This window comes from Liolophura sinensis, chromosome 4 (assembly GCF_032854445.1).
Source record: "Liolophura sinensis isolate JHLJ2023 chromosome 4, CUHK_Ljap_v2, whole genome shotgun sequence".
Taxonomy (NCBI): domain Eukaryota; kingdom Metazoa; phylum Mollusca; class Polyplacophora; order Chitonida; family Chitonidae; genus Liolophura; species Liolophura sinensis.
In genome coordinates, this window is record NC_088298.1 from 2,078,687 (window position 1) to 2,105,954 (window position 27,268).

General features: G+C 38.6%; 1 protein-coding gene across 1 annotated transcript in view; it reads right to left on the reverse strand.

Annotated features, from left to right (window-relative positions):
* Positions 1 to 4,769: 4,769 nt before the first annotated feature.
* The window catches only part of LOC135464692 (sodium bicarbonate cotransporter 3-like), a 59,149-nt gene continuing 36,650 nt past the window's right edge, over positions 4,770 to 27,268 (reverse strand). The window contains 16 exon segments of the mRNA XM_064742190.1: positions 4,770 to 6,425; positions 7,538 to 7,746; positions 7,938 to 8,081; positions 10,328 to 10,504; positions 11,249 to 11,317; positions 11,784 to 11,856; positions 13,319 to 13,497; positions 14,511 to 14,675; positions 15,064 to 15,177; positions 16,804 to 17,398; positions 19,108 to 19,241; positions 20,310 to 20,484; positions 22,208 to 22,308; positions 22,740 to 22,886; positions 23,703 to 23,948; positions 24,408 to 24,547. Coding sequence (XP_064598260.1) covers positions 6,197 to 6,425; positions 7,538 to 7,746; positions 7,938 to 8,081; positions 10,328 to 10,504; positions 11,249 to 11,317; positions 11,784 to 11,856; positions 13,319 to 13,497; positions 14,511 to 14,675; positions 15,064 to 15,177; positions 16,804 to 17,398; positions 19,108 to 19,241; positions 20,310 to 20,484; positions 22,208 to 22,308; positions 22,740 to 22,886; positions 23,703 to 23,948; positions 24,408 to 24,547 — 2,897 coding nt within the window. The 3' untranslated portion in view covers positions 4,770 to 6,196.

The window sequence follows — 27,268 nt, forward strand, 5'->3', positions numbered from 1 at the left end:
GCTGAGCGTCAGGCGGCACGCACCGTTATTAAAATCTTTGATACTGCCCCACCCGGATTTGATCTCAGGTCTCCAGAATTCGAGGCGGACGCTCTAGTCATTGTGCCACCGAAGCGGTATGACCGCTTATATAATGAGCTCTAATTGCACTTCATGAAAATTGACAATATGTCAACATGCGGTGAAGAAACACGTCACAGTGCATAGCAAATGCGCTTGACGCAAACTTGCGCCAGCTTTGTATAACGGGCCCAAATGGCTTGCTCTTAAGTGCGAATTTGTACAAGCATGGAGGTAGAAAAGAGGTACACAACCTACACAAGGTACGTTTTATACTTTCTTTGTTCTTTGGTAGTTTATGTTAAATGTCGTTTTGGGAATTGGTCCGATTATTGACGTAGAACGTCCATCTTGGTTGACGGCTGGTATACGAATGTCTGTTTCTACGCACATATTAAGGAAGTAAAACCGTGCAAAACTGAGAGCTTACTTTGGCATGTTTATTTCAGTATAGGTCAAACAAAGGATCGGGTACACAGTTTTGATGAAAACAACGGGTTATAGTTTATAGCTTCCTGTTTGGAGTACATTTCCGTTTCTTGTTGCATAGCAGCAATTATGCACCACTGTATCCATATAATATTAATTGCTCTGCATATTCACCAAGACAATGAGTGATTACATAATATAATACGAACATCCGAAGTCAAAATACAAGCACCATTCTCATTGGACAGCTCGTGAATGATGTACATATACACAGTTTTAAGGCCCATGCTCGCTGGCTGCTTTTATATACACAAGCGTCTTTACGGATGTGATGGGCTGGCGGGAGGAGGGAGATGGGAGGGGTTGGGGGTGTGCTAGGGGAGTGAGCACCGTGTTGGATCGCTTGACATCCGGGCTGTTACAGCACGTATTTTACGACATCTACCGTTTCTCAAAGGGGTCGCAAGGTTACGCTGGTCTAATCACCCATGACGTTCGCATATTTACGGCGTATAGACCACCTTGGTACTTGCGATCCGTGTAACCTTAGGACGGTTTTGAAAAACAGCTCACAGTACACAAGAAACCAGGTGAAGGATTATGTACGTTACAGGCCGTTTCAATAAATGGATGGTTATTGGCCTCGTCACGTGGCGTTATAAAATGCATGAAGTTTACGTGACGTATGCGTCGTGACATGACGCACAGACAGAACAGTACAGAGAATGTTGTGACATCGCATGTGACGTCACACTAACACACCGTCACTTACTGGACGATCAATACAAGTCAAAGCAAAGGAACCTATAACAGCGCAGGCCGACTACATACTTGAGTCACTTAATATTCAAACCTTTGTTGGGTTGCACGTTATTGTTTTTCTAAAGGGTGAATAAAAACAGAAAGTGTTAAGAAAAACAGTTAATTGGTATTCTTGGCTATACTAAAACTACATACAGGCCTACATCATAAATACTGTACCACTAACATTTATATTAGGTTTGCGTATACGTACAGATCAGAACATCGTCCAAATAATAATACTAAATAAAAAGAAAACAAAGAGAAAAAATACGGTTCCGCGAAATTAACAAAAACTCACCTAGAGCTAAGAAAAGAATAATCTTAACACAACGATGAAAACAAACAGAATGCGTCCAAGAGTACTTCATGTTAGAGTGCATGCCCTATGGAAATGAACGACAAGGGCACACTTTTCGTTGGTTACAATACACACTGAGAAAGGTAAAATGTGTGTTATACACTAATAAGTCATTAGATGCGTAATTTTTTGGAAAGTAAAAGAAACCCACCGGTTTATAAAATATTTACTGTTAAAATTGGCTGCTCCATTTGTGAAGAAGACAAAAATAAAAAAAAATTCTTCCTGTACATGCACATGTAGAACCAACCTATATTTAACGTTTAACCACTAAAAAAAAATCAACACTAAACGAACCTTTCTTTTCATATACACTGTACCTGTATGTACATGCTTTAAAAAAACATGGCTTTACATGTACATAAATGTACACACGTGTACAAAAGAACAGCCAGTATTAAAATATAGAAGCACCATTGTGTTGTTTTTTTTTATTCAAAAATATACATATAAATAATATGGGTTGAAGTGGTGTATGGAACATACTTTCAAAACGCCAGGATCATAGCCTCTAAATTTACAGGCTACGGAAGAGCAATTCTTGAACTAAACCTATTCAAGTTTAGACGAACATCATGAAACTGTAAGCTATTGATGTATCACAGGTACATACATGTAATAGCCTGAAAACTCGACAAGAAATTTTACATCAAAGTTTTCTTGAAATGCATTTGCTTGTAAAAAAATCGTCAGCAGATAATTTTTGAATGACTACATGTACAGCAATGGCGGGGGTGAATACACCAAATGGTATTCACATTTATTCAGAATAGGATATCGAATAAAAATAAAATGAATACAATACAAACACGACTGTTACTTCAGTGAACAGAGGCTACATGTAACAAGCAACTATCAAGGAAGTGTACACATTAACACACTAGTGACATGAATGCCCCATCAATTTACAACCCTTGTCAGTCAAGTGAATACCATTGAGAGTTGTATAAGTAGGTACCACAAGTGAATACCAGGGATTCAATCTACTGGTCCCCATTAGCCAATGAAAACAAATGAAACTTGTAGGTTCCATAATTCAAGTGAATACTTTTCAAATTTGCTGGCGTCACATGTCACGTGATCACCTCTGAAATTTGCTAGTGTCACATGTCAAGTGAACACAGAAATTTACTGGTGTCACATCTAAAATGAACACCTCTGAAATTTGCTGGTGTCACATGTCACCTGAACACCTCAGAAATTTACTGGTGTCACATGTCAACTGAACACCTCTGAAACTTGCTGGTGTCACATGTTACCTGAATATCAGTCTAGCTCCAACAATTCAAATGAATACCTCTGAAATACGTTGATGTCAGAATTCAAGTAAATACATTCACATACAAAGGTAACTCTGAAAAATCAGGTATTCAAAAATTTTTGGAGATGTATCAGCTTATCACACTGACTGAATACCACTGAAATGGGCACGATCCACAAATTAACAGACTACACTTAGAGGGAACAGTCCTAGCAAGTCAAGTGAATACAGTCTTAAAAATAATCCTAGGATACCATGAAAACAAACTAAAATTCAACTTCATCAGAAGGGAGTGGTGAAGCACACAGCCATAAAAGTGTCTGGATGCAGAAAATACGCACGCTATTGTAAACCAACTGTATAGATACTGTCACAGTTTGCCTCTGCTTATTACCAACATGTAAATCATTGGATAACTGTTTCCAATAAGCACCGTTATAAACACAAAATATATATTTCACAATTTAATCATTTTCTTAAGAATAAATGTACATAAACGTAGGTAGTTATTTTGCAGAAAGTTTGCTTTATGCAAAGGCATATTATACACAAAAGTATATCACATGATGACATAAAACTTTACACACAAAACAACACACACTGTACATTCACATATTCCAGCCTGAACAATTGTTCTCAACTGATTCATCACTGTGGTACACCTCAAATTTTGTCAATATCTGTAACAGTTCCTCAATTCCTCAAAAGTTGCCCAATTCTCACTGTTCTACTCATCTTAAAAAGGCATTCTGAGGTTTCCTTCATAGAAGGCCGGATGATACCCCAGTATGTGTTAGCACCTACAGAAAGGCCATTGACATGTGTATCCGCAAAAACAGATTTGCAAAATACTCTAATTTTTTTTAGATTTTTTTTCAGATGAATTAAATGCTGTCCAATGTTTGGATTGTATGACAGGCTTTATTTATTTATTTATCAGATTGAGCTTTTTACGCTGTACTCAAGGGGGTGAGGGTGTTCTTTGTGGTTTGAAAACCTAAAATATTACTCGGAAGTATTCTCAGACTATCAGAGTTTTCAAATCTCACACATTCTGTTTGGTGCTGAGCATGGGCCTTCAGCATTGTACATTAATTTTATGCAGTTTCAAAAATTTAACAGTTTTTAACAGCTTGTATGCGCATAAACAGCATGTATGCACATAAACAGCTTGTATGCACATTAACAGCTTGTATGCGCATAAACAGCATGTATGCACATAAACAGATTGTATGCGCATAAACAGCATGTATGCACATAAACAGCTTGTATGCACATAAACAGCTTGTATGCACATTAACAGCTTGTATGCACATAAACAGCTTGTATGCACATAAACAGCATGTATGCACATAAACAGCATGTATGCACATAAACAGCTTGTATGCACATAAACACCTTGTATGCACATAAACAGTTTGTATGCACATAAACAGCTTGTATGCACATAAACAGCTTGAGAGCAAATAAACACCTTGTATGCACATAAACAGTTTGTATGCACATAAACAGCTTGTAAGCACATAAACAGCTTGTATGCACATAAACAGCTTGTAAGCACATAAACAGCATGTATGCACATAAACAGCTTGTATGCACATAAACAGCTTGTATGCACATAAACAGCTTGTATGCACATAAACAGCTTGTATGCACATAAACACCGTGTATGCACATAAACAGCTTGTATGCATATAAACAGCTTGTATGCACATAAACAGCTTGTATGCACACAAACAGCTTGTATGCACACAAACAGCTTGTATGCACATAAACAGCTTGTATGCACATAAACAGCTTGTATGCACACAAACAGCTTGTATGCACATAAACAGCTTGTATGCACATAAACAGCTTGTATGCACATAAACAGCTTGTAAGCACATACATCTGAAATAGAGATCAGACTGTATTTACTATTATATTAATCATACACTCAAAAACCTAGAGCAATTGTAGATCTTTTCTCAGCAGACATTTCGCTTACAGGTCTTGCCACATGAGAACAACCCACTGTTATCAGATTCATTCGTAACCTTGAACACTTTACCATAGAGAGAGTATATGTATCGATACCCAAGAGCTGGTAGAAAAGATGATCCAGTAAAATATATTTAGAACTGGCAAATTTTCTTGGTCTATCGGAATACACGATCACACCTGAAGTCAAACAAGGTTGTTACACTTCCGACACGTCTAGTTTTTCACCTGTAACCATCTGCTTCAGGCCTGAATTTCACCTCTAACCATTTGTTTTAGGACTGAAGTTCACCTCTAACCATTTTTCACACCTGAAATTCACCTCTAACCATTTGTTTCAGGACTGAATTTCACCTCTAACCATTTGTTTCAGGACTGAAGTTCACCTCTAACCATGTGTTTCAGGATTGAATTTCACCTCTAACCATGCTTTTCAGGCCAGAAGTTCAACTCGATTGATTTATTAACAGCCTGAGTTTCACGTAGACACCCCAGGAACATCATTCACCCATTACAGTTTTCTCTCAACCTTCATTCCCTACAGCAATGTCATGACATGAATCCAGGACAGAAGACTGAAATACTTCTGCTTATAATACAAAGTTTTCAATTTTCCTTTTTTGCCAGTAAATATTTCATTTAATAAACTGTTTCAGGAAATGTTCATCCAATGAACTTTTCCTTGTGTAAGGGCTGAAGTTGTTTTCTGTAGCACTTTATGGGAGGTGTGAAGGTATCATCTATATGTATCACACTTCTAAACAGGCCTTGAAGTGGCATCTATTACATTTTTGTATCTGTTATTTTGCTATAGCCATACATTTTGTTAGACCTGAAGATATCATCTGTTACAACTCTCACCAGGCCTTTGTGAGGTAAACCCATTACACTTTTCTTGTATCAGACATGAAATTCATCTGTAAATATATGTTTGTACCAGAATACCAGACCTGAACTTCATCCGTTACATCTCTGTACAAGGCCTGAACGTGGTCTGCTACACACTTCTGTCAGGCCTGAGCTTTGACCAGTTACATATATGTACCGGGCCTAAAAGATTTGTCCTGTTTTGTTTTTTTAACACAGTTTTGTCCAAGACTTGTAACTTTCCTCCATTTACACATTCTTCATGTACAAGGCCTGAAACCATCATCTGTTTCGGTTTTGTACAAGGCCTGAAACCATCATCTGTTTCAGTTTTGTACAAGATCTGAAACCTGCTTCAGATACAAAGTTTGTCCATGGCCTGAAACATTCATCTGTTTAGACACCACTACATGTACCAGGCCTGTACCCTTCATCGGTTACACTTTACTTTCATCGGCTTCCTCCAACTCTTCAGGGATTTCCTTCATCACCTCTGCTGGCTCCTCGCCAGGGATGAAGAACATGCCCATCTTGGCCTGGTGATTGTGCTCTGGGATGTGGTGTCCATGACCGTTCTCCTCCACCTCTGGAGGAGACTCCTCCTGGTCAGCGTCCCGGTCCTTCTCCTTGTTTTTGTCCTTGCTCCTCTTTTTCTTTTTGTTTTTGCTACAGAGAAAACAAAAAACGGAAATCTAGAAACTGGAATTGGTGTTGACAAACCACATAAAGCCCCTCTCCCTCCCTCCCTTGTTTTCTTACATAAGTTGACTGGGGTTGAACACTGCTTTGGTCAAATCACGACGATGTCTCCTCGCAGTGGGCCAAACCCAATGGTGAAATAGTTATTGTGCTGCCTCACTGGACTGCCATGCTGAAGACATCAGATACAATACTCCAGTCAGTCATGTCATACTGACACCATGCCAACCAGTACTTGGCATGTTCCTCTTATGCTGAGTGCCACATGCCAAGAGAGCCAGTGTGAAGATTGCCAAAGTATTGAGAAGCACTTCTACATAGATATAAAATTCCATAATTCAATGTCAAGTATGATTCGATCTGGAATTGAACTCCAAATCTTCTGTGTACGAAGTATAATATCGAGACACACTTGTATCAATGTAGGTGTATCTGTATAATTCAGTCCAAATAAGTTTATAGTAAAATCTGGCAAACATAAAGCAATGTGCTTCAATGGTAAACCAGGCCATGAACAACAGTGTTAATAAACGGTGTACCAAATCTGATCATTCTTACCCAAACACTCACTGGTCAACATGGACCAAGAGCATTTGCAAGAACACCATAAAATCAGTACGTCTGCAACATATTTCCATGGGTTTTTTTTTTTTTTTTGGTACAGTAATTTTACTGCTTCTCTGGTGGACTCTTGCATACCATTCTAACGAATATGTCATTTATTGGCTGATTTACTCACTTATCAAACTATGAATAGTTTCAACTTTTCCTCACAGGTTTAGACTTTATTTAATTTATACTGCATGTAGGGTCCACTTGCACAAAGCCATCTTTACACACAAGTACATGTACTTCGTCTATACCTGCGAACAAGCCTGGGAATACACAGCACAACAACAACAACAATTGTTCTGCACCCAACAGCATTTTGACAAAGGTCAAATGTTTGATACAGGGCAAAACTATCAGGTAAAACAGATTCTAGCTGTTTAAATAACTATATGCAGAATCTTAGTACATTATTAAAAATTATTTCTACACTAAGCTTTGTGCAATCAAGCCCTGGTTTTCCCCCTAACCTTGGACTGCCATCTTTAGGGGGCGGGTTGTCAAACTGCGGGGTGGAGTCCTTCCTAACCGAGAGCCAGATGGATGTCTTCGCCATCTCCTCCGAGATGTTGACCCTATCGGTGTCCATGCTGCTGCGGCGGATGTTGCCTCGGGGTTTCAGGTAATCTGCCTTAATGCCCATCATGTGTTCCTCATCATCCCTCAGTAGCTCTTCCTCCTGGGATCGGGAGAAAAGGGTGACAATAATGTTACTTATTTACCTCATTTTTGTTTGATGACATACTCAAGACATTTAATTTATTTATTTTATATTTGTCCATTGAAAAACTTATATGCGGGCAGTCAGTTTCATAGATTGCAAAAGCTCTGTATTGTATTAGAAATATACTAGATAAATCCCATGCTCACTTCATCGGGTTCCTTCCCCTTGGCCTTTTTTGCATCCTCCTTGGCCCGGGAAGTAATCTCGGGCATGATGTCATCCAGGTACTTCAGTTCTCTCTGGGAAAACATGTAATCTAACGCCTTCCTCACAAAACAAGTGGCCAGTACCTGGTAACATCAGAAAACAACAAATCACATCAAACCAGTAATATTACCACTTTCACAGAATTACTATTTTCGCGATAAAACTCTAATACTTTTCACATGACCAGTGATAAGTTAATATTTATTTATTTATTTACTTGAGTGTTTTGTAGCATGACTCATGAAGGTTTCACTCTCATGATGGTGGCCAATGTGGCTATAAATAGTGAACTGGTTATAAAACAGACTGAAACACTGCACAACTGTCTATAAACACAAGGGAGACAACTGTTAAAATGGATAAGATAGCGCCCCTGAGCTCACCACATAATCAATGATAATGTATTTCATTTGACTGATGTTTAACACCAAACTCAAGAATATTTTACTTATAAATATGAGGGCTGCCAACATTATGGAGTGAGGAAACTCACGGTCATCCACAGGTTGCTGACAGACCTTTCCACACGTGACCGAAGAGGAAGCCATCATGAACTACACTTGAACTCACAGTGGGCATATTGGTGAGATACACACTGGTTAAACAAAGGTCAAACCCCTGAGGGCACATGTATACCCCTGAGGGCACATGTACATCACTAGAGGTTATACCACTTGAGTTACCCTAGTTCTTTTAAAATTTGGGACACCTGGTCTGCTTATTTTAGCCAATATATGTGTAATTCTAACAGGAATACTGACACTACTTATATCAACACTACTTGTATCTGTTCTAGAGTTTAGAAGAATTAATGAATACCTCCAAAAGTTTATGTAACAAACTTTGTACTGCAAAGGGCATCCAATTCAAGGTACATGTGTACTATTGCAGCTTTTGCATGTACCACCTGAGGCTGTACCACCTGAGGGCTGTACCACCTAAGGCTGTACCACCTGAAGCTGTACAACCTAACGGCTGTTGGCTGTACCACCTGAGGGCTGTCGGCTGTACCACCTGAGGCTGTAGGCTGTACCACCTGAGGCTGTACCACTGTTATACTGGAGGTTTTGCATGTACCACTAGAGGTTATTCCACAGTTGATTTTGCATAAACCATTGGAGATTATACCACAGCTGAATTTGCAGGTACCACTGGAGGTTACACCACAGTTGGTTTTGCATGTACCACTAGAGGTTATACCAGAGTTGGTTTTGCATAAATCATTGGAGATTATACCACAGCTGAATTTGCATGTACCACTGGAGGTTATACCACAGTTGGTTTTGCATAAACCACTAGAGGTTATACCAAAGATGGTTTTGCACGCACCATTGAAGGTTATAACATAGTTGGTTTTGCATGTACCACTGGAGGTTATACCACAGTTGGTTTTGCATGTACCATTAGAGGTTATACCACAGTTGGTTTTGCATAAACCATTGGAGGTTGTACCACAGTTGGTTTTGCATGTACCACTAGAGGTTATACCACAGTTGGTTTTGCATGTACCAATGGAGGTTATACCACAGTTGGTTTTGCATAAATCATTGGAGATTATACCACAGCTGAATTTGCATGTACCACTGGAGGTTATACCACAGTTGGTTTTGCATAAACCACTAGAGGTTATACCACAGATGGTTTTGCACGCACCATTGAAGGTTATAACATAGTTGGTTTTGCATGTACCACTGGAGGTTATACCACAGTTGGTTTTGCATGTACCATTAGAGGTTATACCACAGTTGGTTTTGCACGCACCATTGGAGGTTATACCACAGTTGGTTTTGCATGTACCACTAGAGGTTATACCACAGTTGGATTTGCATCTACCTATGGAGGTTATACCACAGTTGGTTTTGCATAAACCACTGGAGGTTATACCACAGTTGGTTTTGCATGTACCATTGGAGGTTATAGCACAGTTGGTTTTGCATGTACCACTGGAGGTTATACCACAGTTGAGTTTTGCACTCAACATTGGAGGTTATAAAACAGTTGATTTTGCATGTACCACTTAGAGGTTATACCACAGTTGGTTTTGCATAAACCACTGGAAGTTATACCACAATTGGTTTTGCATGCACCAATGGAGGTTATACCACAGTTGCTTTTGCACATACTATTGTAGGTTATACCACAGTTGGTTTTGCATGCACCATTGGAGGTTATACCACAGATGGTTTTGCACGCACCATTGGAGGTTATACCACAGTTGGTTTTGCATGTACCACTGGAGGTTATACCACAGTTGGTTTTGCATGTACCATTCAAGGTTATAGCACAGTTGGTTTTGTATGTACCACTCGAGGCTATACCTCTGACTTACCATGATGGGGAAGACGATAGAAACGGCCTTAACACTTTTGATGGCCCAGAGGCAGGCAATACAGATGGACTGTATGAAAGTGAACAGGTGGACCCTCTTGATCGGTACATGTCGCAAATATGTTGTGTCCGGCTGGTATTTGGCAGGCATCAGCAGGATTAAAACACGGTCTACAAACTGAAAGGTCAAGGCCACAAAAATTCAATAACACACGACCCACTGAATTTATTTATTTATTCAAGAATATTTCACCTATTCATGCAATGCCAGCCAGCAATATGGTGGGAGAAAATCTAGCAGAGTCTGGGGGAAACCTATGACCCACCGCAGGTTGCTGATAGACCCTCCCTCGTACAACCGGAGAGAAAGCCAGCATGAGCAGGATTTGAACTCACAATGACCACATTGGTGAGACTGGTGCTGTAGTAACACACTAACCACTAGGCTATGTAAGTCCCAAACAACACCCTGAATGTACTTCACTGCATGTACAAAATTGTGCCTTCCTCAAATAGCAATTTTCTGATGACTTGACTCGTTTGTCTAAAATCTGCTCTTGCCTGTATAAACCTGCTCTTCATTGTATAGAAAGTTGGTCTTGTTTTTATAAAATCTGCAAAACTCATCTCCTGTGAAAACATAGGGCCGTAACTTATTTATGGGACATGGTGAGCATTACAAGTAGGCCTTCTTCAGCCCTTATTGTTATGAGAAGGAAGATTTCTGTTTTCCTCTTTGACTGTCGTTTAACACTTTACTTGAGGATTATTCATGAAAAAATAACTGATCTGTGGCACTGTGTACTTTACAAGTGAAATGTCATATTGGTGGAAGACAAGTGGTCTCCTGCAAACTTCATGTAAGTCGACACCAAACAGCATCTGCACAGACTGCTGACCCTAGTTCTTCAACCTTGGGTACCTGCATGCCTTTCAGAGCAGCCACTCCCATGTAGAAAAACACTCCATACAACACAGGCATAGGGATAACCTGGAGAGAAAAAGAAAAGGAAGTTTTCACACTCAGAGTGTAGCTGAACATTTATATATCAAAACAACAAGTACAAATTCAGAATGCAGAACTTGTAAAACTTGTTCTTGCCTTTATCAAGATGGTACGAAGCTGCGAACTAATTTGTTCTTTCCTTTATTATGTCGCAATTATCGGTGTATGTGTGCTCATAAAACATACATACAAAGTACACACGCACAAGAAAACGATGTGTCCTACTGTCATTTGTTCTAGAGTTCTAGAGTTTCCCATTGCTGGGGCAACGACAATGTTCAACAGTCCAAGGAAAACAAGCTATGTCATTTTTCCACAATTTAGACTTCCCAGATTTGAGCAGTTTATTTCTGGCCGAATGTACATTCATGTTTGAAAACTAGAAAATGTAACACAACAATCCCCATGAATTTACTCAGTTTTAGATGAAACATGAATCATGTATACTTACACGAAGAACGCTGGTGAAGAGTACAGAACAGCCACTGAGGATTCCCACCATGAGGGCAGTCACTCTCTGCTCCCTGGGAGCAGAATCATACCACAGCTGGTTTATAAATCTCAGAGAAGTTGTAACATTTGATCACAGTATTAATCAGATTAATTAAGACAAGAGGTCTCCTGCAAACTTCATGTAAGTCGACACCAAACAGCATCTGCACAGACTGCTGACCCTAGTCCTTCAACCAATCATCAATATGTATCTTTAATACCTTTCATGGTCAAATTTTGTGTAAAGCTTAACACAAATAAAATACAAAATTACTACTACTACCATCGCTTTGTTTTCTGCCCTATATTTCTGTACTGCCATCCTCCATATACCAACTTTGAAAACAAATTTAAAATTTTCTCAAAGTCAAAACCTTGCTTAACCTTATGCTTCTGTTGAATCAAAACCACAAATTCTAAACTTTGCTAACCCATCATGTCCATGCCTTTTCTAGTCCAAATTCAATGTTTTCTATCTTCTATGGCATGTTTTTTTTTCCTCTTCATTTTTCATACTTTCCTCCTATTTCAGATGTTTTCTTTCCTTTATATTCCTCCTATTTCAGATGTTTTCTTTCCTTTATATTCCTCCTATTTCAGATGTTTTCCTTCCTTTATATTCCTCCTATTTCAGATGTTTTCTTTCCTTTATATTCCTCCTATTTCAGATGTTTTCTTTCCTTTACTTTCCTCCTATTTCAGATGTTTTCTTTCCTTTACTTTCCTCCTATTTAAGATGTTTTCCTTCCTTTACATTCCTCCTATTTCAGATGTTTTCTTTCCTTTACATTCCTCCTATTTCAGATGTTTTCTTTCCAACTATATTCCTCCTATTTCAGATGTTTTCTTTCCTTTACATTCCTCCTATTTCAGATGTTTTCCTTCCTTTATATTCCTCCTATTTCAGATGTTTTCTTTCCTTCATATTCCTATTTCAGATGTTTTCTTTCCTTTACATTCCTCCTATTTCAGATGTTTTCCTTCCTTTACATTCCTCCTATTTCAGATGTTTTCTTTCCTTTACATTCCACATATTTCAGATGTTTTCCTTCCTTTACATTCCACATATTTCTTCTCAGAACTTAATTACTTTATTCCTCACCCAAATGTCCTTAATTCCAGTAATTACCAAAATGAAATCCTTTGATTTTCATGATGAAAACTTCAAGTTCCACAACTTCCTCTACACCTTCAGTTCATTCCATCCTTTACTCAATTTCTGATACATCTTTTACACATACCTAACTAACTAAGCAATGAAAATGAAAACAGAACAAATCATATTTCAAAAGCAGCAATGGCTAAATTAAATGAAATCTACAAATCCCATCAATGTTTTTAGTTTGATGACCCGACACACAAAAAAATCACACCATGTGAACATGTTTTACTCAAACACCTATTAGTCTAACTTATTAGGTTTCGATCACGTAAAACAAAAAGAAACAAAAACTCCAAATCCAGAGAGCAAGATCTCATTCACTGACTACTCACCTGACCCCCAGGAAAACGGGCTTCTCCCCCGGGGCGTTGCACTCAGACTCTTTCTTCAAACTCATGATGTGGGCGATAGCGGAGACAGTGGCTGCCACGTACCAGGGTAGACCCAAAAGGGAACAGATTGTGATGCAGATTGCCACAATGAACAAGTCCAAATGGTAACCATTTCCTTTCTGTCAGGCACACAAATACAAACACAGATGATACAAACTTCAGGCAAGTATTGTATTTGAACTTCTCACAATTTTAGAGATAAATCAACGTCCTATAATATATTAATCACTTTTGGTGCGGAAACTTTCATTGTTCCAGTAGGATATCATCCTACCACCCAAACAAACTTCAGAACTCCTCTGACATGTTTGTAAGATGAATGAAATTCTCACAATCAGGCTAAATGAGTAATTACAAGGATACAGGAAAAGTTACTGTAAACAGGAGAATATGGCTGAAGGGAAAATGAAACGATATGCCAGAAAAATGTGAGAAAAATATTCACTTTTGAGGAATATTTTATGTTTCTTAATAGCCCCTCTATTTGATGCACGTTTTCCGTCAATGTTCGGAAACGACGCCATCAATGAACACGCTGGGAACTCGGCACCAGCTTATCTCTGCCAGCGAGAATATTCCCCAAACAAAACTGTTCTGACAGAGCTGCTTGTATCATCCTTACTGCTACCACAGCAGGCTACTTAATTTCAGGACTGACCCCTAGTGACTTCGTACATGCAGCTTAAAGCCAGTTTTGTGCCCCAACAAAGCTGAGAAGTTTTTTGTACTTTGTATATGTTCCCCCACATCATATTACGACATTTAAACCAAGCATTTCATGTACTCTTAGGCAATGGATGAAATTTTACGTCAAATACGTAGATTTCAAAAGTAATTTATATTGATAAACCATCCATCCCAATAAAGGCTGCCACAAAAACAGGGGCCAATTCGCCAAAGACATTTCCAACTAAAGTCAAAATTTGAAATTCAATCTCAAAGCTTAGTTTTCCGTTGGTGATTCAGATGGTCATGAGTTTTCCCTCAGGCTCTGCCTGGTTTCCCCCCACCCTGATGCTGGCCGCTGTCATATAAGTGAAATATTCTTGAGTACAGCATAAAACACCAGTCAAATAAATATATCATACAGAGGGTTTAAACCCCGAGAATTGTTAAACGGTGGGCTAATTACCTTAAGCCTGTTCTCCTTACGGTTGACAATGACAGCCGTGATCTGCTGGTCCATGAAGATCAAGATGGTGGCCAGCAGCGCGGGAAGTACAGCCGCAAGAGTAAGCCACCACGGGTTTTTATCACTCATGGGATTAATGAACCAGCCACGCTCACTACTTGATGGCTGAAAATTAGAAGGAAACTCAGACGACTCTTATTTAACACGTTTACAATATATCTGTTTATTTATTTGATTGCAAATTTAACTGTTATGGTCGTAGACAAGACAATAAGAACTGCAACTGCACGTGTACATGTACAGCTGCATGATGTCAAGAGTGCTTAGAGAATAAAACCACTGGCCTTTGGCAAGTTGCTGGAAACTCTCCCACATCTGCCATGTCATACTGGTGCAAAACAAATGGTCCCCAACAAACTCCACGCAGAGGATGCACAAGAGAGTAGAAATCGACTCATACATTTTAAATATCTATTAAAACTTTTACATAATTATATGAATTTGTCAAAGTCATGAATATTCAAAAGAAAAAAACTTAGAGAGTGATCCTTACAGCAAATTTTTCAGGCACTTCAAGTTTTGGTGTTCCAATCCCGATGATGGCATCTAGGCCTACCATTAAAATGATAGCAATCAAGACCGCAAAGTCACTCAAGCACTGGCGAACCTAGAAAAAGACAACAAATACATTTATGCTGTGTCACAGTCAATCCTTAATTTCTTGTGGTATCGGACAGACAAATACAATCTAACAGTCAATTGTTAATATCTTGTGGTCAAGGATGGATGGACAGACAAATACAGTCTCACAGTCAATTGCTAATATCTTGCAGTCACGGACAGATGGACAGACAAAGATGTACAATCTAACAGTCAATTGTTACCATCTTGTGGTCATGGACAGATGGACAGACAAATACAGTCTCACAGTCAATTGTTAATATCTTGCGGTCACGGACAGATGGACAGACAAATACAGTCTCACAGTCAATTGTTAATATCTTGTGGTGACGGACAGATAGACAGACAAATACAATCTAACAGTCAACTGTTAACATCTTGTGATCAAAGAAGGGCTGACAGACAAATACAGTCTCACAGTCAACTGTTAATATCTTGTGGTCACAGACAGATGTACAGACAAATACAGTCTCACAGTCAACTGTTAATATCTTGTGGTCACAGACAGACGGACAGTCAAATACAGTCTCGCAGTCAATTGTTAATATCTTGTGGTCACAGACAGACAGACGGACAGACAAATACAATCTGACAGTCAACTGTTAATATCTTGTGGTCACATACAGATGTACAGACAAATACAGTCTCACAGTCAACTGTTAATATCTTGTGGTCACATACAGATGTACAGACAAATACAGTCTCACAGTCAATTGTTAATATCTTGTGGTCACATACAGATGTACAGACAAATACAGTCTCACAGTCAATTGTTAATATCTTGTGGTCACAGACAGACGGACAGACAAATACAGTCTCGCAGTCATTTGTTACTATCTTGTGGTCACAGGCAGACAGACGGACAGACAAATACAGTCTCGCAGTCAATTGTTAATATCTTGTGGTCACAGACAGACAGACGGACAGACAAATACAATCTGACAGTCAACTGTTAATATCTTGTGGTCACATACAGATGTACAGACAAATACAGTCTCACAGTCAACTGTTAATATCTTGTGGTCACATACAGATGTACAGGCAAATACAGTCTCACAGTCAATTGTTAATATCTTGTGATCACAGACAGACGGACGGACAGACAAATACAGTCTCGCAGTCAATTGTTACTATCTTGTGGTCACGGACAGATGGACAGACAAATACAGTCTCACAGTCAATTGTTAATATCTTGAGGTTACAGACAGACAGACGGACAGACAAATACAGTCTCGCAGTCAATTATTACTATCTTGTGGTCACATACAGATGTACAGACAAATACAGTCTCACAGTCAACTGTTAATATCTTGTGGTCACAGACAGATGTACAGACAAATACAGTCTCACAGTCAACTGTTAATATCTTGTGGTCACATACAGATGTATGAGCGTATGAAATTGTAAAAAATATTCCAACAAACAACTTACAAACACAATTTTAAAAAAAACCCTGTAATCTTGAAGTGAAAAAGAGAAAATAAAAGGTCATTAATGTAATACAGGTAGGGTTTGGTATGCACATGTCAAAATGCCTATACATGATGCACATAAAGGCTTTCCCAAAAATTGCATGTGAAATAGTGAAAACTACTCCAGCAAAACAACTTACAAAGGTCGGGAAAAACTGTGTGTTCTTGAAGTGTGTGAGTGCGAAGGCTATACCAAAGGTGAAGAGGAACAAGATGACAGACAGGAAGGAGACGTCAGCGACGTAGTGCGGTGTGTCACATCCAGTGCCCACCAGGCTCGCGTTCAGCTCCTTACATTCATCATGTGACACCGTCGTCCAGTTCACCAAATCAAAATCCAACGTGCCGTTGACCTTGAATCTGGTCAGGTCAACCTCAGGTTTCGCAGCCTCCACAGCTGCCCGGATTGACCGGGTAAGAGTTTCCGTGGTGTCGTTCACGAAATCGAAGGGCGATCCATAAGTGCCATTGGTACCATTGGGGTAACACATACAACTGTAGTCCAGAGGCTTATCCGGTTCTGTGTTTATTGGGTACTTGGCGAAAATGCCTGCCAGTTTCTTGAATGCTTCCACTATGAAGATTATGGCAATGAGGCACGCAAAACTTTCCTCTGTGAATCGAGTAATGTAGCGCACCAGAGCGCTGAGGTCAAAGGCCACTACCATGAGGAGAATCACCGTCGTCCACAAACCAATCCAAACGCGAAATGGTAAGAAGTCTAACTCATTCTCGCTGTAAAATGAACAGATTCATAAACAAATTCTGCATCGTCTTAGGACAATTTAACGCATGCATAAACGTATTCACAATTACTGTATTTCTCCTAAAAATTCACCCCACAAAGTATATCTATAGAAGCAAAAAAATAAACAGAAGGCATATTCTACTGGAAAATTGTTTTTTCTTGCCTTCCAAACAAACCTGAATACCAGTGAACCTGGAACAGAGCTCTCAGAATCAGTCCGACTTGTGTGTCTTAATATAGCGCTAAACTTTTTCACCTCTAACCTGTGTAAGTCTTTAACAATATCAAGTACACAGAACACCTGTCTAGTAAACTTCACAAAGCATTTCTTTGAAAGATGAAAAAAGTAAGGCAGAAAAACCTGCACAAACAAAGCAGAAAATGACTGCTTTCCTATGTCATTATATGGTTTCGGAATGTCGGCTTAGAATTCAAACATTTGACTACATTTCTTTGTACAATTTTTAGTTCCCTTATTCTTCAGCTTTTTCACATGTGAAAGAGCAACTTTCAGTGCTGTTTATGCACATTTTTGACCAAACTACACTGCTTGGATTGGCCAGTGTTAGGGCTTCACAAGAAGTATATTTTTACCAATCAACACAGACTAATGCCTTCAGAATACACTTGAATTAAACACCTTGCAAACATGCGAAAAGGCTGAACAATTACAGTAAGGGTAGTTTACTTCTCTGCATGATAAATTTGCCTTCCATCAACTGGCATAGTTAAGGTTGATAATCATGAAATGGGATATAAGAGAGTTACATTTAACTGCACAATTTCCGTACACAATTTCTTATGTCCAGCAAACGATTGCTTTAATTTTGAAGCACCATGAAACAGATTCCACAAACATTCATGTTATCTGCCAACAGAGACGTTTCAAGTTTGAACTCTTTTGTCAGTAAAGGTAAGAAAAGCCTTAATGTATCATGTGACCTGTCAAAAATGTCAACTATTATGGATCACATTTGCCATAACATGGCCTTCTGAAAAAAGCTTCATGAAACGTTATACAGAGCACATGTAGCAAATTGAGGGTCTGAGCATTTCTCACAAGTCACATGACAAAGTAGGATTGTTACTATCTTTAGGTAAACACCAATTTTATTTTGCGTTTTATGGGCCAGCACTACAGAAGTCCAACAATGGAATAAAAATAAGACTGAAAATTCATCTTTTTACCTTGTCCAATCTTGATAATTATTTTTTGTGATTTTTTCCTACGTTTCAAGGCTTTCCAATCACGTACATGTCTTCAACTGGAAAAAATTGCTTCGACGGTCCACATTTCCCATCAATTAGACCATTTTTAAGTTTTATTTTTATACCCTTCCCTAACATCAGAGAAAGAGTTATTCTGCCCGTAAAAAGACGATTTAAATTGGTGTTGCCATGAAAACAAACAAGTTCACCCTCAAAATTCCTCGACTTGCATGACTGACGTCCAATGGGGTTCTCTAGCCCTCTACAAAGGGAAACAAATCTTGTAACTCCTAAAACAGCAGTGCGCTCTACCTACTTTATAAAATAACAATACCACTGATTTCAATACCAGTATTCACGAATAATCATAGCTGGCAATGTTATTCAAATAGGTAGAGAGCACTGCTATATTATGAGTTATTTGAGGAGTTGCTTCCCTTTGTAGAGGGCTGGAGAACCCCATTAGGTTAAGGACGTGATGACTTACTGACAGAAATTGTAAAGAATCATCTCCAAGACCAACATGGGTCCTGTACTACCCAGGATGTTGAGGGGTTGCCCCGAGAACAGGGCAAACAGCACCCCGGTGATGGCCGCAGACAGGATACACTCCATCGTGCCCTGTAAACACACAAACAGTGTATGGGCGGGAAAATACTTCACCATTTTATACTTCATTTGGCTTTTTGATTAACTCCATCAAAGTCAATGAAATCAGGCATAAAATAGCAGTTTCTTATCCAAATAAGTTGTTGTATAAACAATTAACGTCAGTCTAACTGACTCAGGGTTTGTGCACTTGAAAGATTTCAAATCTCCAGACTTTTTTCAGGCTTTTCCATGCTCCCAAAATTAAGATTTTTCAAGGCTATGTGAATATTCTATACTGATACAAGCTTTAAAGCAATGTAAAGTGACCTTGAACTTCCAATCTTTGATACACACAGCAGTGCATTAAGGAATTTTGAAGTTAGAAAAGAAAATTCCCCTAGAGAATGTCAGCATACTATACATAGTTGCTTGCTTGGTTCAATTCCACGGCTTTTCCAGGCCAAACAACAAAAACACCACATTTTCCATGCTTTTCAAGGCCTGGTAAAGTTTCTTTCGAATTCCGGACTTCTTAAGGCCCAGTATGAACTCTGCTGTCTGATTTTTGTCTTGAACTTCAGGCTAAAAAAATTCTACCTTTAGACAACGGCCGTAAGTTTTATGGGAAGAAGGAACCAGGGCTTCACAAAAAGTATAATTATTTCCATCTACACAAAACAATGCCCTTGGAATATCCTTGAATAAACATCTTGCTCTCAAGTGAAAATGAGAATGACAATATTACACACTTTCATACATGTATTACCCTAGTTCCTCAACCGTTTCACACATGCAAGATCAGCTTTCAGTCCATTTTTGATTTTGGAGACAAAACTACATCTGTTGCTTTTTGGCCAGTTTATGGGCTTCACAAAAAGTATAATTTTTATCAGTCAACATAGAATAATGCCTTACGGCAGACCTTCCAATGTCTGGCCGGAGAGGAAGCCAGCATGAGCTGAACTTGAACTCACAGCGACCAAATTGGTGAGAGGCTCCTGGCTCATTGTGCCATGCTGGCGTTCTAACCACCCTCCATTGATTCACAGCCCAAATTATGGGACTGCGGCCAAATCAAAAAGCTGGTAGACAGCTCACCATGTTGTTGTGGGTAGCCAGTCCAAGAAGTCCGCCGAATGTGACATTGGGAGTAAGGGTTGCCAAGAACAGGTAAATAACGGAGGCGAAACACTGGATGTGGAGGCAGTCCTTAAAGTCGCTGGCGTACCAAGGGATCTTGCGCTTCACATCAGCGATTAAGCCTCCAAAGATTCTAAAACATTTCAAGTCAAATTTTGCTATATAATTACTTTACATTACTTAATGTAAGACATTACGTTTTAAAACTCACCCACTCATGAAACTGGAATTTATCTGTTGGAAGAAATATTTTGTTTAACAACCTACGTAGATGTATAACAGCATCACAGTGTGTAATCTGTGTAAAGAATTAGCTTTAATGTGGGTAACTTCAACTTTTTTTTATCTTTATCAATTTTACTGGCATATATATAAGTAAGTTAACTTAGCAATGTTTCCACAATGCTAGTTATAATACATCGAAATTTAAAAAGAGATTTATACAGACACTTATTTTCAGACAGAAAGGAGTTAAAATTTGAACGCTTATAAAATATTACAGGTGAGACATGATCATCACAGCTACTCCAGTTAAACTCGGAACAGGATGCACAGGTAATTAATTTTAATGTTGATATCTACATATTAAAGTTCATCATAAAAGAGATTCAAACAACTTTAGGTAATACCCTTTTGGCAAGTTTAGACAAGACCCTGCATACAAATGCATCGTTGTACGTATCTTTTCGCCAAAGACTCCATATGATGTATTATTACATAATGACTGTATTGTAATACATTCCTATGTAAGGACGTATTGACCACAGTGTAGTGGATGACAGTGTGATATCTGAACGTAAACCAAATGACAGTGTGATATCTGAACGTAAACCAAATGACAGTGTGATATCTGAACGTAAACCAAATGACAGTGTGATATCTGAATGTAGCCTAACTGACAGTGTGATATGTGAACGTAGCTTAACTGACAGTGTGATATCTGAACATAGACCAAATGACGTGATATCTGAACATAGACCAAATGACAGAGTGATATCTGAGCATAGATCAAATGACAGCGTGATATCTGAACACAGACCAAATGACAGCGTGATATCTGAACACAGACCAAATGACAGTGTGATATCTGAACATAGACCAAATGACAGCGTGATATGTGAACGTAAACCAAATGACAGTGTGATATCTGAATGCAGCCTAACTGACAGTGTGATATCTGAACATAGACCAAATGACAGCATGATATCTGAACGTAGCTTAAGTGACAGTGTGATATCTCAACATAGACCAAATGACAGCGTGATATCTGAGCATAGACCAAATGACGTGATATCTGAACATACACCAAATGACAACGTGATATCTGAACACAGACCAAATGACAGCGTGATATCTGAGCATAGACCAAATGACAGAGTGATATCTGAGCATAGACCAAATGACAGCGTGATATCTGAGCATAGACCAAATGACAGCGTGATATCTGAACACAGACCAAATGAGTGTGATATCTGAACATAGACCAAATGACAGCGTGATATGTGAATGCAGCCTAACTGACAGTGTGATATAAGTGACAGTGTGATATCTGAACATAGACCAAATGACAGTGTGATATCTGAACATAGACCAAATGACAGTGTGATATCTCAACATAGACCAAATGACAGTGTGATATCTCAACATAGACCAAATGACAGTGTGATATCTCAACATAGACCAAATGACAGTGTGATATCTCAACATAGACCAAATGACAGTGTGATATCTGAAGGTAGTGGCATGATATCTGAATGTAGTGTAAATTTTGGCGTGATATCAGAACATAGCCTACGTGACGGAGTGATATTTGAACGTAGCCTAAATAATGGCGTGATATCTGAACGTAGCCTAACCTGCCAGTTCTCTGTAAGGTTGGGTCGCAGTGGGAGACAATTTCTTCTTCCTCCTCAGTGGCATCTGGAGCATCAGGTTTTGGCGCAATCTTTCGGGCTTCCTGAAACAGACAGGAAATAACACTGAAAAGACCACATGACAAAAATGGACAGTGAAAACGAAATGGTCAAATGAGAAAAAAATAATGGTAAAACGGGAAAAAAAAAATGTAGAAACTGATGATGGATGGGCCAAAGAACAGAAAATTATAGCAAACTGGCCAGAAGAGAAAATAATGGTGAATTGCCCAAAAGACAGAAAATAAGAAATACTACACAAGTAGTTCACCTAAAGTGTGGTATCTAAAAGTGCACTTTCAGAATGCCATAAAATGATACTTTTGATACCAACACTAAAGTTTTTCTGGCAAAGAAATTAGTCAAGCTCCACAAGAGTATCTCAAGTGGCTCTCTTACCTGGGTGAATCGATCAGAATCCAGCAAAATGTGTGACTTAAAAATGCTAGACAATAGCTGAAAGCAGCTTGAATACCTGTGAGGGCACACTCGCAGGTGGCTCTATCCTAATGTTCGGATCCCACTCGCCAGGTGGCAGCACAGTCACCTGGTCCAAAAACTCGTCAATTCCAGCCAAGAGATCCTGGCGTCTCTTGGCGCGATAAGCGACCTCTCTGAATACCTAATGATTAACAAAAGAGAAGTCATCATGGCACTGACATGATGAAGGATTTGATTTGACCAGCATTCAAGGTCAAAGTCAACATTCAAGGTCAAGCCTATGCACAATACACTGGCATAATGTCATATTAAATACTGCATTAGCCCTAAAAATTTGTTCCGAAAATTGCCTCTCGTGAGGAAAAGAACATGTAAGTATTACTTTGGAGTTTAAACTTAACACTTACATGTAGGGCCTGCATGTCTGCTTCTACAAGATTATCATCCTACAAGTATGTTTGAAACAAACCCGGCCGTAAGTGGGAAGGTCTGCCAGCAACCTGCTGATGGTCATGGATTTCCCTCGGGCTCTGCACAGTTTCCTCCCACTAGCTGGCTGCCGTCGTATAAGTGAAATCTTCTTGAATATGGTGTAAAACACTAATCAAATAAATAAATAAGTCTATGGAACCCTATTAAAGAATAGAGCAAATTGAGGCCACACCAATTTTAAAAGATGTATTACCAACAGAATAAATCTTTATTCAATGTAGGAGGAGGGTTTAACAACAAAATAAAAATTAGAAAATTATCGAATTTGTGGAAAAATGTAAGCCATTTTGGTAAATCCTCCTCTTGAGGACACATTTACCTGACTGGAAAGCATTGAAAAAACATTAACATCGGATAAAACAAAAAGGCAGATTTTCAGTCTTTATTTTCCATTTTTTTTTTTGTTGTTGGTTCACCTGTAAAACATAAATTTTAAACAAAATTAGTATCGCCATTTCCATGGTTTTCCGTGCCAAAATTTGAGGTGAGATGTTTTCACAGTTACCTGATCCACCATGATGGTGGACATGGAGCGGCCGATCTCCACCATCTTTGTCATGGTGCCCGTAGGGCCCAGCAGGAAGAAGAGGAAGCGGGTGGGGATGGGCACCTCAGACATGTCCCCAATGATCCGTGCCTCACAAAGCCTCACCAGGGCGCACACCTGGTACTTGAGGCTATCCACCTCACCCACCATCATGTTAGCCACCTCAGCGCCCTCTGGGATCTTTCTCATGAAGTTCTGGTTCAACTACAACCACAACAGGGCATAAGATCAATGATAAAAAATGGTACAAGCCCTCATATAGATCCAACAGTCCTGGTCATGCACTACTATACGTGTAAAAAGAAGAAAGGAAAAGGTCGGAAAGTTCTACCAATAAGAGATATAAAGCATTTTTCCACATGTTTTACCTAAATACACGAACCTCCATGACTTTAGACTCATATGCAGATTGTCGTGTCCTGACAGTGTCAAACAATTTTTTCACAATGTTCGTAAGAACAAAGGAACTCAAAATTAGAACCAATATTTCACCTCCAAAAAAAAGCATCTTTACAGCAAATAAATGTGGTAAAACATTACTTTTGGTGCTGAAACATTTTGCCAGACATCTATCATCCTAGCTTCCAAACAAATCTGAAATCACCTTCCTAGGATCAGGAAATCTGCATAAGGGTGAAACATGAGGTGATCTAGAGTAGTTACCTTGAGGTTAGCCGAGGAGGCAGATTCATGAATTCCACCATTCAGCTGCTCCATGTTGGGTGAGCTGTGGGGGTTTCTCTTCAGGAGAGGTGAATTGCCATGCTGTTGGTGGAACTTCTCCGCCACGGCCTGCATGTCAGCTGTACAACAGAGGAGCAACCAGCAGGGGCAGGGTTGTTAGCAAAGCAGTGGTGATTTGATTGAGTGTGTTACTGTATCTGACACCGCCAGCTTTATAAGGTGAAAGAAAACTAGTTTAAAAACTGTGAAAGAGAAGTAGTATAAAACTAGTTAGTACAAAGTGAAAGAAAACTATAGTATAATATGAAAGGAAACTATAGTGTGAGGTGAAAGAAAACTATAGTAAAATGTGGAAGAAAACTATAGTGTGAGGTGAAAGAAAACTATAGTATAATGTGAAAGGAAACTATAGTGTGAGGTGAAAGATAAATATAGTATAATGTGAAAGAAAACTATAGTGTGAGGTGAAAGAAAGCTATAGTATAATGTGAAAGAAAATTACAGTATAATGTGAAAGAAAACTATAGTGTGAGGTGAAAGAAAACTATTGTAAAGCTAGTATTGGGTGAAAGAGAACTAGAATATAAAGGTGAAAGACATCTATAGTTACTGTATAAAGCTGAAAGAAAGCAAAAACTACTAAAGAGAGTGTTTGCTGAAGGGCTGCAGAAAACTGTATCTGGAACATGTACATTTCAAGCTGTTTTTTTTTTCTTCTGAAGAACTAGTGTACTTTTTACCAGAAGATATTTCTACAAAACTGAAATATCAAAATATGTGCATTCTTTCTGGACTTTCTGGGCATTATTGATAACATCTGGTATGGTAATAAAAATGTAACTGAACTTTTCTACAGTTATAGCTTCAGTTTTGGGAGGAATTCTGGTGAAGTTTCTTCATGTAAATCATCTCCATGTGTAAAAAAACTTCACTTTTATCTGCATAAAAGTGGTGGTATTAAATCCAGCCCATCTGACATGCTGATTTCCAATAATTGCATGTGTTAAATTTTATACTATTAAAAAATATAATAAAAGAAAGAAATGAATAAAGAAAAATCTATAATTAAGTACATGCATGTCATTTTCAGTAGTTTTTGAAGTTTCAACTGTGATTTGTTTATATCGTTTTTTTTTTGTTTTTTTTTTCACTAAATTGCTGTAGCAGTGATTGTGAGATTATATCTGTGGCAAAAGGGTGTGGAAGTTATGTGTGAGACATCCTTCCCAGTTTATGTCACAGAGTTTAAGGAAACACAGAAAAAGGCATAGAAGAATGACACACATGCTTAAGATAGAATACCACATCTGTGGCAGCCGAGTGGAATAGTGAACTACCAACAGTAAATTTTATAAAATAATACGATAATGTATCACATCATAATTTAACATCGATCAGAGACAGTCTTACAACTTTCAATCCAAACTAATTAACACGCACATACAAATCTGAAAATTAAGAGCAAATATAATAGCAAGTACGTAAGAAACTCTGAAAGTGACATTGAATTAGTACAAACATGTAGTTCAGAAAGCAACTGATATCAATGTACATGAAAATCAAACGTACTGGAGAAAAAAAAAAGAAGAAACAAAGAAAAGATTAAACAAATGTTTCTTTCCATTAATACAACAGAAACTAGTTCAATCACCTACACACCATTTCCAAACTTCACGAGGGTTAATACATACATGTACAGTTTAATCAGAGTAATATCATCAATACAACTATAATCATACATTCGTATCATGACTGCTCAATAGGATCCTAATTAAAGGTATTTAATCCCATAGCCCATAGTTAAGGGTAACTAAGAAGCAAGGCCCAGCTGTTCAAAACTTTCTTAAGACTTAATACTAGATTAAGATTTAACCTTAAACCAAGTCTTCAGCTTCGTACTTGCTCCCCTCCCCCCCCCCCCCAACACACCAAATTTCTGTGAAAGTACATGTATACTGCACATAAACTAAATCTACTGCTGTTCTGGTTTGTCTTTGTACAGCTGTAATGGTAGCTGGTTAAAATTGAAAAAATGTAATACGACTTATTGCCGCTATTAGCTAATACACTTTTGAACATCCAGGCCCAGATAATGAATGCCACTGCAGCTACGTGTTTATAACTGGGTTCTAAGTTCTGCTGTAACTCATAGCTTTTGGGTCGTGTCTCTGACACACCCGCTGCGCTGGTGACAATGATACTGTAGACGTGCGTTTTGTGCATGTGGTTTACAAAATCTGCTATCGCCTAGTTAATGCGCATGTGCCCTAAAGTGCTTCGTGTCCCCAATGGAATTAACATACACACACACAGACAGGGAAACAAAAAACCGTTACAAGATATGCACAAAAAAGAGTAAAAAAAAAAAAGAAGAATGCCTGATTTAACCTCTGATTGGAAGAAGAGTGCAGAAGAACACGAAGTTTTTGTAGCCACTCAGTGTATTGGCTTTAACTGCAAAACTGTGTGCCATATTAGACTTATCTTTATAGTCTCTATATGCAAGCATTCCAGAAACAAGTCAACAGCTCTGACTACATCACCATCAAGGTTTAAAGGCACTTTTTGAAGACCGGATTGATAACACATTCATCAAAATACTTTCTGGGACACCCAACTGCTCATTAGTTTCTAAAAACATATCTGGGAGATGATATTGGTAAGCTTCAGAAAAAACTCTTCCAGAAAACCAGATTGATCATTATTTTTATAGGAATTTGGAAATACGACGGTTTATTAGTTTGTACAAAAAAAAATTTAGAGAGAGACCAGCTTCATCATCTAGGTTTGTTAAAAACCTAAGGGAGACCACACTCATTTTTTAGTTTTCCAAATGAGCT